This window comes from Narcine bancroftii, chromosome 1 (genome assembly GCF_036971445.1).
Source record: "Narcine bancroftii isolate sNarBan1 chromosome 1, sNarBan1.hap1, whole genome shotgun sequence".
NCBI classification, from domain to species: domain Eukaryota; kingdom Metazoa; phylum Chordata; class Chondrichthyes; order Torpediniformes; family Narcinidae; genus Narcine; species Narcine bancroftii.
In genome coordinates, this window is record NC_091469.1 from 457692793 (window position 1) to 457704666 (window position 11874).

General features: G+C 37.2%; 2 protein-coding genes across 7 annotated transcripts in view; one reads left to right on the plus strand and one right to left on the minus strand.

Moving 5' to 3' along the window:
* The window catches only part of LOC138751826 (voltage-dependent L-type calcium channel subunit beta-2-like), a 313138-nt gene that overhangs the window by 299303 nt on the left and 1961 nt on the right, over nucleotides 1–11874 (plus strand). For 3 of the 5 annotated variants that reach the window (XM_069914659.1, XM_069914662.1, XM_069914660.1), the window contains exons 10-12: nucleotides 5364–5515; nucleotides 9447–9542; nucleotides 11256–11441. In XM_069914659.1, the coding sequence (XP_069770760.1) occupies nucleotides 5364–5515; nucleotides 9447–9542; nucleotides 11256–11441 (434 nt within the window). Of the gene's footprint in view, nucleotides 1–5363; nucleotides 5516–9446; nucleotides 9543–11255; nucleotides 11572–11874 lie in introns of all 5 variants that reach the window. The other 2 variants (XM_069914663.1, XM_069914664.1) reach the window with 1 other exon arrangement.
* The window catches only part of nsun6 (NOP2/Sun RNA methyltransferase 6), a 68338-nt gene continuing 61336 nt past the window's right edge, over nucleotides 4873–11874 (minus strand). Inside the window, exons 13-14 of one of the 2 annotated variants that reach the window (XR_011350212.1) lie at nucleotides 11559–11729; nucleotides 4873–5575 (exon numbers count right to left, since the gene is read on the minus strand). Coding sequence is in view for 1 of the 2 variants with exons in the window: in XM_069914666.1 (XP_069770767.1) it covers nucleotides 11706–11729 (24 nt within the window). In the remaining variant the exon portion in view is untranslated. Of the gene's footprint in view, nucleotides 5576–8319; nucleotides 11730–11874 lie in introns of those variants that run through there. The other variant, XM_069914666.1, reaches the window with a different exon arrangement.

The following is an 11874-nucleotide window of genomic DNA, read 5'->3' on the forward strand; positions in this document are numbered from 1 at the left end:
ATTTGTCTTTTGAGTTGCAAACTATGGAAGGGAATGCTGGAAAGGTTTTAAAGGTGAATTATAAAATTTTTATAGAATCTTGGACTTTGCTTAATGTTTATGCACCTAATGTGGATGAAGAGTGTTTTATTTCAAATGCTTTTTTGTTATTAAATCAAGCTAATGAAAATAATTTAGTTGGGGGAGATTTTAATTGTGTCTTGGATTCTTTGTTATATAGATCCCTAGAAAGTATAAAGAAATCAAAGATGGCGATACAAATTGGGGGCATGATGAAGGATTTAAATTTGGTGGATATTTGGAGAAGGGTTAATCCTACAGAGAAGGATTTTTATTTTTACTTGTCTTGACATGATTCATTTTCTAGAATAGATTTTTTTTGTGTTGGCACATTTACAAGGAAGGATATTACAGGCAGAATATAAAAGCAGGGTTATATCAGCTCATTCTTTATTATTTTTTTCTTATGTAAGTTCAGAAGTGGTACATTCATCTTATAGATGGAGATTTAACACAATGTTGTTGAAAAAAACAGAGTTCATTAACATTGTTAAAGAACAGATACTTTTTTTGTCTGAAAATGCTAATTCAGTAAAAAGTCATTTTGTGTTATGGGATGCGTTAAAAGCTTATTTAAGATGACAGATTATTAGCTATACCACTAAAGTTAAGAAGCAGTATATGGCAGAAAGTTTAGAATTAGAAAAGCAAATTGATGAATTGGAGAAGGAATTTCAGAAGGAAGTGACAGAAGATTTTAAAAAATGGCTTTGGCTAAACTGAAATTGTTATAATACGTTGCAGACATCAATTTGAATGTTTAGTTAATTGATCTAAGCAATGTTACTATGAGTTGGGTGAGAGGGCACATAAGATATTTGCATGGCAGTTAAAAATGGAACAGGTTTCACAGACTATTAATGTTGTAAAAAGGAATTCAATAGTTACCTATAAACCTCAGGAAATTAATGACCAGTTTTATTCATTTTATATTAAAAAATATACTTCTATGGGGAAACGGGATAATGGTTCTATTGATTTTTGTTTATCAAAGTTAACGGTACCAGCATAAGAAGAGGAGGATGTTATGGATTTGGAAGCTCTGTTTGCAGAATTAGAAAATAAGGCGGCAATGTTGGAGATGCCCAATGGGAAATCACCAGGCGACGATGGGTTTTCGGTGAAATTTTATAAAACTTTTAATGAAGATTTATCTTCAGTGTTTGAGGAGGTATTACAACAAGTGACTGAACAGCATGAGTTACCAGAATCTTGCTCTAGTGCTTTAATTACTATAATCCCAAAAAAAGATAGAGACCCATTGAAAGTGTCTTCTTATAGACCTATTTCTTTATTGAATGTCGATTATAAAATTATAGCAAAAGTGTTAGCAAATCGACTTGCTAAGTATTTACCTAAATTGATACATGTTGATCAAACAGGTTTTATTAAAAATAGAAATGCTTCAGATAATATTCTTCGATTGATTAGTTTGATGGATATCGACAGCAGCCCAACCATCCAATGGTGGCTGCGCTTGATGCGGAAAAATCCTTTGATAGGGTTGAATGGGAGTTTTTATTTAAAGTATTGGAGAAGTTTAAATTTCGTCCTTTTTTATTGGTTGGGTTAAAGCTTTATACACGAACCTGACTGCTAGGGTTTAACAATGGTCAAGTTTCATCATTGTTTAAATTGACGTGTTCAACTCGACAAGGTTGTCCATTGTCACCAGCTCTGTTTGCATTGGCTATTGAACCGTTAGCTAAAACAATAAGACAGAATGAACAGATAAGAGGGATGAGAGTTATAGATGAAGAGTATAAGATTAATTTATTTGCAGACAATGTTTTGATATATTTAACAAACCCAGAACAATCATTGCCACATTTGCGGGAATGTTTATTACAATATGGATCATTATCTTGATATAAAATTAACTGGGACAAGAGTGAAATTTTGCCAATCGTAGAAGGAGATTATTCAGAGTATAAAAATATTATAAAACTGAAATGGTCTGATAAAATTAAATATTTAGGAATAATTGTAAATACTGAGTATCAGTCTTTATACAGGTTAAACTATGTTCCATTATTAAAAAAAGATTAAAGCAGATTTAATTAAGTGGAAAGATATTCTGTTAACTTTAATTGGTCGAGTTAACTGTATTAAGATGAATATTTTTCCTCATATTCAATATTCATTTCAATTAATACCGTGTTCTCTTTCAAAGAATTTATTTCAGGATTTAAATAAAATTACAAGAGAATTTTATGGAAAGGTAAACTACCACGGGCAGTATTAAATAAACTTATTTGGAAATATGCATTAGGTGGGCTTCAATTACCTAATTTTCAAAATTATTATGAAGCAGCCAGTTGAAATTTATTAGTAGACTGATGGATTTGGACCAGCCCCCTGAGTTGGGCTAAAGTTGAGATGGCTTGTATTTCTGAAGTTGATATGTATCAATTCATATTTCGATGGAATGTAAATTTGTTGAGGGAATATAATATGCTGATATTAAAACATCTATTAAAACAAATAAGATTTTAGGATCAAAAGGTAAATTGTCAATTTTAACTCCATTATATAATAATCAGCTTATTTCTTTTGCAATGTTTAATAGTCATTTAAAGAGTTGGGATTCTAAGCGTATAAAAACATTACAAGATTGTTTTATAGAAGGACTTTTTTTTTAAATTAATTGAAAGAGTGTTTTGATATTGCTGAAAATTCTTTATTTGTTTATTATCAACTTCGAGCTTTGGTGAAAAATATGTATGTTAGAGAGATGATTTTACCTGTATTGACGGAATTCAAGTCTTTGATTTCTTCTGTACCAAAAATGGGGTTATATTTCTATTATATACCAAGTATTACAAGAGAATATGGATAAGGCAGAATGGGAGAAGTCTAAGCTTAAATGGGAAAATGATTTAGCTTTTGTTTTTCCTGAAGACTTCTGGGCAGATATGTGTCATAAAAGTGTTACCAAATTGACGAATGTGCGGTATGGAATGGTTAATTATAATTTTCTACATCAGTTGTATTTAACCCCAGAGAAATTGAAAAAATATGGTTTTAGTAATTCGGATTCTTGTTTTAGATGTGTATGTACTAGAACTTTTTTACATGCTGTTTGGTCTTGTGTGCATGTACAACCATTCTGGGATGAAATTAAGTTAATTTTGGAAAAAAAATTTTTAAGTTACCATTAGATCCATCTATTTTTTTAATGGGTTATATGATTCCTTTAAAAGGATTAGGGTTGGATGATACAAAGATTGGTGGTGTTGTGGACAGTGAGGAAGATTACCGTAGATTAAAAGGTGATTTAGGAAGGCTGGAGGTGTGGGCTGAGAAATGGCTGATGGAATTTAATACAGATAAGTGTGAGGTGTTACATTTTGGAAAGGCAAATCGAAATAGATCATATGCAATAAACGGTAGGCTATTGAGATGTGCAGAGCAACAAAGGGATTTAGGAGTGATGGTAAATAGTACCCTCAAGGCTGATACTCAGGTAGATGGTGTGGTGAAGAAGGCATTTGGAATGTTGGCCTTCATAAATCGGAGTATTGAATTCAAGAGTAGGGAGGTTATGATGAAATTGTACAAGGCATTGATGAGGCCAAATTTGGAGTGCTGTGTACAGTTTTGGTCACCAAATTATAGGAAAGATATAAACAAAATAGAGAGAGTGCAGAGAAGGTTCACGAGAATGTTGACAGGATATCAAGGTTTGAGTTACAGGGAAAGGTTGTGCAGACTGGGGCTTTTTTCTCTGGAGCGTACAAGATTGAGAGGGGACTTGAAAGAGGTGTTTAAGATTTTAAAAGGGACAGACAGAGTAAACGTGGATAGGCTTTTTCAATTAAGAGTGGGGGAGATTCAAACTAGAGGGCATGGTTTAAGATTGAAGGGGGAAAATTATAAGGGGAAATTTCTTTATGCAAAGGGTGGTAGGGATGCGGAATGAGCTTCCGACAGACGTGGTCGAGGCGGGATCATTGGTTACATTTAAGGAAAGACTGGATAATTACATGGATAGGAGAGGACTGGAGGGGTATGGACCGGGTGCAGGTCAGTGGGACTAGGAGGGTGGGGATTTGTTACGGCATGGACTAGTAGGGCCGAACTGGCCTGTTCTGTGCTGTAAGTGGTTATATGGTTATATGGATAAATTTCAAATTGCATTTATATATTTAGCATTGTCTGTAGCTCGAAAAGTACATGGAAAGATAATATAGTCAAAGATTAAACAGGTTTAATTATGCGATGGCATAATGAATTGAAAGCTTGTATTGTTATGGAAAAAATACATATAATTATGTATGACAATTATTATTCTTTTGTTAATAAATGGTTACCATATTTGAAATATATGCATTTAGAAATATTTTGATTTATTATATACTTTTAGTGTCTGTTTATATATTTTTAGCTGGCTGATGGGGTGGTGGGGGTGGGGATTTGATTTAATTTTTTCTTTTTTTTTCTTTTGTTCTTTATATATATCCATATAAAATTCTCTTTATGGAATGTGTTCTGTATTACTATTAATGATTCCTCAAATAAATAAAGTTTAATAAATAATGGAGTAGTGAATCTGTGGAATTCTCTACTTGGAAGTGGCTGAGGCTACTTCAGTAAACATATTTAAGGTTCAGTTAGATAGATTTTTACATAAAAAAGGGAATTAAGGGATATTGGTAAAAAGTAGGTTGGTGGAGTTGAGTCAAAGATCAGATCAGCCATGATCTTATTGAATGGTAGAGCAGGCTGACTCCTTATTGAATAGTATGGCTGACTCCTGCTCCTATTTCATATGTTATTTTAAACAATATTTTATTGATGATTTTCCAAACTTAAACTCAAACAGTTATCAACATTATCAGTGCCGATATTAATAATATCAGCATTGACTACTATTTATAATTATAATGTCCTCTGATGCTCTGGTTTTGGTTGTTCGCCAGGTTTTCTTTTATCCTTTAATCTATATTTTACCACCACACACTTGAACACATCAAAAACATTGTTGCTTGTATCTTAATTTGCATCCTAACCACTTCCCGTGGCTCCTCATTGATTTCCATTGTCTGCTATTCAAATCAAATTGGGATGTCAAGTCACTTCTTTCAATTCATTCCAAGGTTTCACCTTCTGTCTTTCCAAACTCCTCCAGCCTTGTAACCCTTTGAGATATCACTGATATGTAAAAGAGTCACAATTGTTGTATTAAATCTTGTGATAATTGTCAGTTAGGAGTTACTTCTAAGTGAACCAAAAGTTGAAAGGTTGCTAAATTGTTTTTTGTTTCCACATTCCTTGACTTATTTTTATTTCTTCATCTGCAGCTGAAGTCCAATGTGAAATTGAACGAATTTTTGAACTTGCGAGAACACTGCAGTTAGTAGTTCTTGATGCAGATACAATCAACCATCCAGCTCAGTTGGGTAAAACCTCTTTGGCTCCCGTTATAGTCTACGTGAAGATTTCATCTCCAAAGGTAAATAGACAAGTGCTGCTGGTTTTGACCCAGATTTGTTGTTGCAGCTACTTCTTGGTGCTGTGAACATAATACCACAAGATTTATCAACGAGGGAAGGAATTAGTTGGAAAAATCTCTCTCCAATTACAAACACTCGCTTTAAGACCTCACCACATTCTGGCCACGGAACATTACCCAGCACACTCATCAGTGTACGTTAGCATCTCTAGGCTACACGAAAAGAAAGTGGTTAGGGAGCAATTGCCTGAAAATTACAACACAGACAAAGTGCATGGGAGTGACAGTATTACTCTTGTCTTGGTTCATGTGATTCTATGAGGTGGTTAGTTGTCCCAATAATTCACATCACAGATCAGTTTAGGAGGTACAAGCCAAAGGCTCTGGAAAAGTGGAAATTCATAGACCAGGACTCCCTACAAAGGGAGTCGGGAGATAAGAGAAGAAAGCAGGAAAGTAGTTTTGAAGTCAAGACTCTAGGAGCCATGATCTGATAACATGGCAGACCAGGTAGAAGGGGCTGAATGGCCTTTCTTCTCCTGTTCTTTGAAAGGAACAACCAGTTAGATGAATTCCTCTTTCTTCAAAGTGGACCAAGAAATTTCAACATCTTACTTCCTATAAAACCCTAACAGTATTGTACAAGGAGGTAAACAAAAAAAATCCACAGATACTGGGGACTAGTGCAGCACAGAAAACTGCTGGAGGTACTCAAAATTAGAATTCGTCCAAAACATTGACTGCCTTTTACGTCCTATGGATTCTGAATGACATAGAACCATATAAATTTAGAGCACAGAAACAAGCCCCTTCAGCCCTTACAATCGGTGCTAAATAATTTTTCTTCCTAGTCCCACTGACCTGCATCCAATTCATACCATTCCATACCTCTCCCATTTATGTACCTGTCCAAATTCTACTTAAATGTTAAAAATGATCCTGCATTCACCACTTCAGCTGGCAGCTTGTTTCACTCTGTGTGATGAAGTTCTAACACACGTTCCCCCTAAATGCTTCCCCTTTTACCCTTAAACCATGTTCTCTGGTTTGTATCTCACCTACCCTCTGTGCAAAAAGCCTACCTACATTTACTCTGTCTATACCTGTCATAATTTTAAATGCCTCTAACAAATATCCCCTCATTCTTTTGCACTCCAGGGAATAAAGTCCTAACCTGTTTAATCTTTGCCTTTAGCTCTGTCCCTGAAGTCTGCCAAACATCCACGTAAACCTCAGCACTCTTTCAATCTTATTGATATCTTTCCTGCAGTTAGGTGACCAAAGTTGCACATAATACTCCAAATTTGGCCTCACCATTGTCTTACACAACTTCACAGGCTCCAATACTCAATACTTTGATTTATGAAGGTCAGTATGCCAAGAGCTCTCTTTACAATCCAATCTAACCGTGACACCACTTTCAGGGAATTATGTATCTGTATTTCCTGATCCCTCTGTTCTACCACACTCCTCAGTGCCCTACCATGTCCTTTCTTGGTTTGTCATCTGCAAACTTGCTGATCCAATTTACTACATTATATTCCAGATCATTGATACAGATAACAAACAACAATGGTCCCAGCATTGATCTCTGAGGCACAGCATGAGTCACTGACCTCCAGTCTGAGAAGCAAACATCCACCACTACTCTCTGGCTTTACTCATCCAGTCACTGTTGAATCTAATTCACTACCTTATCATGAATATTGAGAGTCTGAACTTTCCTGTCTAACCTCCCGTGTGGGACCTTGTCAAAGACATATTGAAGTCCATGTAAACAACATCCACAGCCTTTCCTTCATAAACTTTCCTGCTAACCTCCTCGAAAAAACTCTATAAGATTGGATAAACACGACCTACCACACACAAAACCATGTTGATTATCCCTAATCAGTCCCTGGCTATCCAAATTCTTGTATATCTGATCTCTTTGAATACTTACCATTGATTTATCTACTACTGACATCAAGCTCACTAGTTTATAATTTCCAGGGTTATGTTTGGAGCCTTTTTTAAACAACGGAACAACATGATCTATCCTCCAGTCTTCCAGCTCCACACCACTGCCAGAGTTCCTACAATTTCTACACTAGGCTCCATATCTTGTCAGGCCCTGTGGATTTATCCACCCTTATTTGCTTCAAGACACCAAGCACTTCCTTCTCAATAATCTGTATAGATTCCATGACCTCACAGCTTGTTTTCCCTTTTTCCCCCATGACTCTGTGCTCTTTTCCTGAGTGAATACTGATGGGGGAAAAAATTAAGAACTCTCCCATCTCTTTTGGCTCCATACAAAAGCCGACCACTCTGATCTTCAAGGGACCAATATTGCCCCTTAATATCCTTTTACTCTTAATATACCTGTCAAAACCCTTAGGATTTTCCTTCACGTGGTCTGCCAAAGTAACCTCATGTCTGCTTTTAGCCTTTCTGATTTCTTTCTTGAGGTTTTTCTTGCATTTTTTATGGTCCTCAAGTACCTCATTTGCTCCGTTGCCTGAGATCACATCCTTGCAGGTCCTGTCCTTCAATCTGGCTCTTCTTGCAGGACTTCCTCACCATGTCATTGTCCCTACATGGACCATGACATCTGGCTGCTCTCCCTCCCTCCAGAGAATGCCATGAATTTGATCTGAGGCATCATACCATCTGGGATACTCAATCCCTTCCACAGAACCTTTTATCTGCTCCCCCTAAATATGGAATCCCCTATATCAACAGCTCGACTATTTTCCTCCTTTACTTTTTAGCCACATGGTGCACTATCAATAACTTGAAAGACTGGAGTTACAGAATGGCAGGCTTTTATTTACAGTTGCTTTTATTTACAATTACGTGTAGCCCATGCTGTGTCTCAGGCTCTGGAGGAGGAGTTACAGCAGTGAAGCCTTAATACAGAGTCAAGTGGGTGGAGTCACAGGTACAGTCACAGCAAAGGGCAGAGCGAGATAAATGAGTAGACAATGGTTCACCACACCACAGGACCACACTCTTGTGCCTGAGACCTGATAGCCATGGCGTTTCCTTAGTAGGTCTTCCCCCTGAACAGTATCCAAAATGGTTATTGAGGGGAACGGCCAAAGGGATGCCCTGCACTGCCTGCCTGTTCCCTTTCCTGTCACCCATCTACCATCCTCCTGCGTGTGTTAGTGTCCCTGTAACTCCTATCTGTTGCCTCCCGAATGATCCAGAGTTCATCCAGTTCCTTATCTCTGATTGTCAGGAAATGCAGCAGGGACACCGCTGGCTTCGCTGACATCCTACATACTGCAAGAGGAGCATTCCCCTGCCTTGGCTACTGTTCCTACTGTACATAACTAGAGGAACCAAAATTTATGCTATCTAAAATCTTCCTTTACCTGTGCCTATCTGCTGAATCCTTTTTGTTTCTCAGTAGGGTGGCCCTTATTTACTTCAACTTCTGCACCACCACCTCAGCCTCTTGAGCCAAAGCATTTCCACTCTACTCAGACCACTCCAAAGACAAGGGTGACCTCAATCACTGCTCTGCTATACAGTCCCTCTCTCTCTTTTATAGTAATGTTTGAGTCACCTGACCTTGATTGTCCTCCAACTGGTGAGCTCGATTGCCCAATTAACTACTATTTACTGAGTTTCTCCAGCACATTTGTGTATTGTGCTCAGTATTGTACAAGTCTCCCCCCTCTTTAATTTACCCCATTTCACTCTATTTATCTGAATTGCAGCTTCAGCCAAATAGAGTGAAATATGTGAGCAACCACATTTTTGTACCAGAGAAGTGTAATTGTTAAATTAACATTAATGACATGGATTTAAATTATGTTACTCTTGCTATTTTATTGAAATGAAGGATCATTTATAACCGTTTAGACAGTTATTTGCATAAGTTGCTTAACTATTTTCTATGTCCTAATTTCCTAATCTTTACATTTTCTCATTCATGTAGGTATTACAAAGATTAATAAAATCGAGAGGAAAATCCCAGGCTAAACACCTGAATGTCCAGATGGTTGCAGCAGACAAACTGGCCCAGTGCCCTCCAGTGAGTACTTTAATCTTTTTTACTTTCTCTTATAGCTCAAACAATTATCTAGTAAAATTTACTCCACTTGATCCTTGAAAGCCAAATGATAGCTTTAATGTTCATTGTGGTCCGGAGAAAAAGCTCTTTCGTCGGGTTGTATATGGACGGTCAGACGATAATAAACTTGAACTTTGAGGACTGTTGTGTGTGTCGTCTTCCATCTGCTTTGCTGAACGCTCTGAATACTGGGTAAGGCAACACTTCTGCGTCAAGAAATTAGTCTTCAGTTATACTAAATGCAAAACGTTGTGGCAGCTGCACATTTCTGCCACAGAAATTTGGTTTCATGACAGTACAAAAGCTTATATTTAAAAAAAATGTAATGGGATCAACTGCAGAAAAGGTGCATACAGTTCCACTAGTAAATGGGAATGCCTTGTGCTTATGTGAAATAAGAAAAATGGATACAACATTTTCTTCAGCAGATATATCCATGACATGTTATAACAAACGAGCGCAAGTCTTTCTGTTCGGGGTTTACACTATGCAGGAGATGGCAATTTTAAAAAAAATTCAACAGGGAAAGTCATGCAGGCTACTAAACTAAGTAGGAACAATGAATTTTTCCACTCCAAGTCTATATGGATATTCTTGTTGTGGATCTGGGCTATATTATAACATTTATGAGCTGTTGCTTCAATATTCATAAGCAATTGATGATCTGTTTAGTCTTAACTATCAATTGAGCACATGTCAGAGCAAAAGATTGTCATTTTACTTCTGGGCCCAGTTCTGTCATTGAAATAGTAATCTGGATGTAATACTGGACACAAAACAAATCGGATATGGAAGTAGGAGTGAATCACCCTGCTGCTTTTGGGCCATGGTTGCCCAAACCTTAGAGTTGGAGACACAGTCCAAAAATAGCTGACAAGTTATTTGTGCATGTGATGAGTTGGTGCAAACGTTGTGCAATGCTTGCTTGGCATACATTCATTGAACATGTTTACTGATAGGAACTTCAAACATTGAAGCAGATCTTAATGGGAGAGCTCGACTGAGCCTTACAGTGATGTATCTGGGAGGCGGGTGAAGATTATGTCTTTCTTTTTCATGTTGGTGTCATAAAATAGTCTTAATTCTCATTAGCTTTCACATTCCCCTTCCTGCTGACTCCTTCAGCAATTTCTTCTTCTGACTGACCACTCCTCTGTCTTATGCCACTATATTCATTTATTGTCTCTTCCATTCCTACAGCAACCACCTTCATGCATCATCTACCATCTCTTCCATTAATTAATTAATCAAAACATTATCCACCCAATCAACCTGACCTCACATGCTCTCCTAACAGATCCCTCATGTGATCCTCTGTCCTCACCATATCCAATTATGCTGCCAACAGTAACATGAAGTCTTGGAAGTAGACCTATTATATTTTTCAACACCTTGGGCATCTCATGTGCTGGAATATCAGAGGTCCTTCAGTGGACCAATCCAAGAATAACCATGGGCTAAAGTGAGGGTACCCTGGCATCACACAATTAGAAAAATAGTTGTAATAAAGCAAGGAACAAAGAAATTTGATGCATGCATGAATGCTTTCAAAATAACAGGAACAATAATCAAATCATTCCAAATGTTGTGCATTGGTTTTTGTCTAGTGCTTGCTTGCATTTAAAAAAACCGATTGAAGAAATGGGAATTTAAAGTTTGTGTTTTTTTCCCCAGGAACTATTTGATGTAATCCTTGATGAAAATCAGCTGGAAGATGCTTGTGAACACCTATCCGACTATCTAGAAGCTTACTGGAGAGCTACCCACCCTCCAAGCAGTAACCCCCCCAACCCTCTCCTTAGCCACACAATGGCCAGTGCAGCTCTACCTGCAAGCCCAGCACCGGTCTCCAATCTGCAGGTACAAGTTCTAGCTTCTCTTCAACCTAACCTGCATTTCTGGGATATAGAGGAAAGTGGACAAAACAATGTGAAGTGTGACAATCACATTTCACTTGAGATGGAGGCATTTCATTACCTTCCTGCTTCAGGTTAGAATTTAGCAGGAACTCTGATACAAACTCTCCTTTTGTCACTATCTCTGTTTTGCATGAGGAAATCACTTAACCCTTGCGGTGTTTGTGGTGAATCATCATAAAAATTCAGTGGTGAAGGTATGAACACTTTAATCTGGTTTCTTCTCTTCAATCTGAAATAGATTTGAGAGCACAATTTCAGAAGATGCATGCTTACTTAAAAAAAAATCATAGCCTGGTTAACATGGGTGAGGAAAGGGTGTGGTATTTTCAGACTGAAAAATACCCAAGAGAGCATAACATTTGATTTTAATTTGT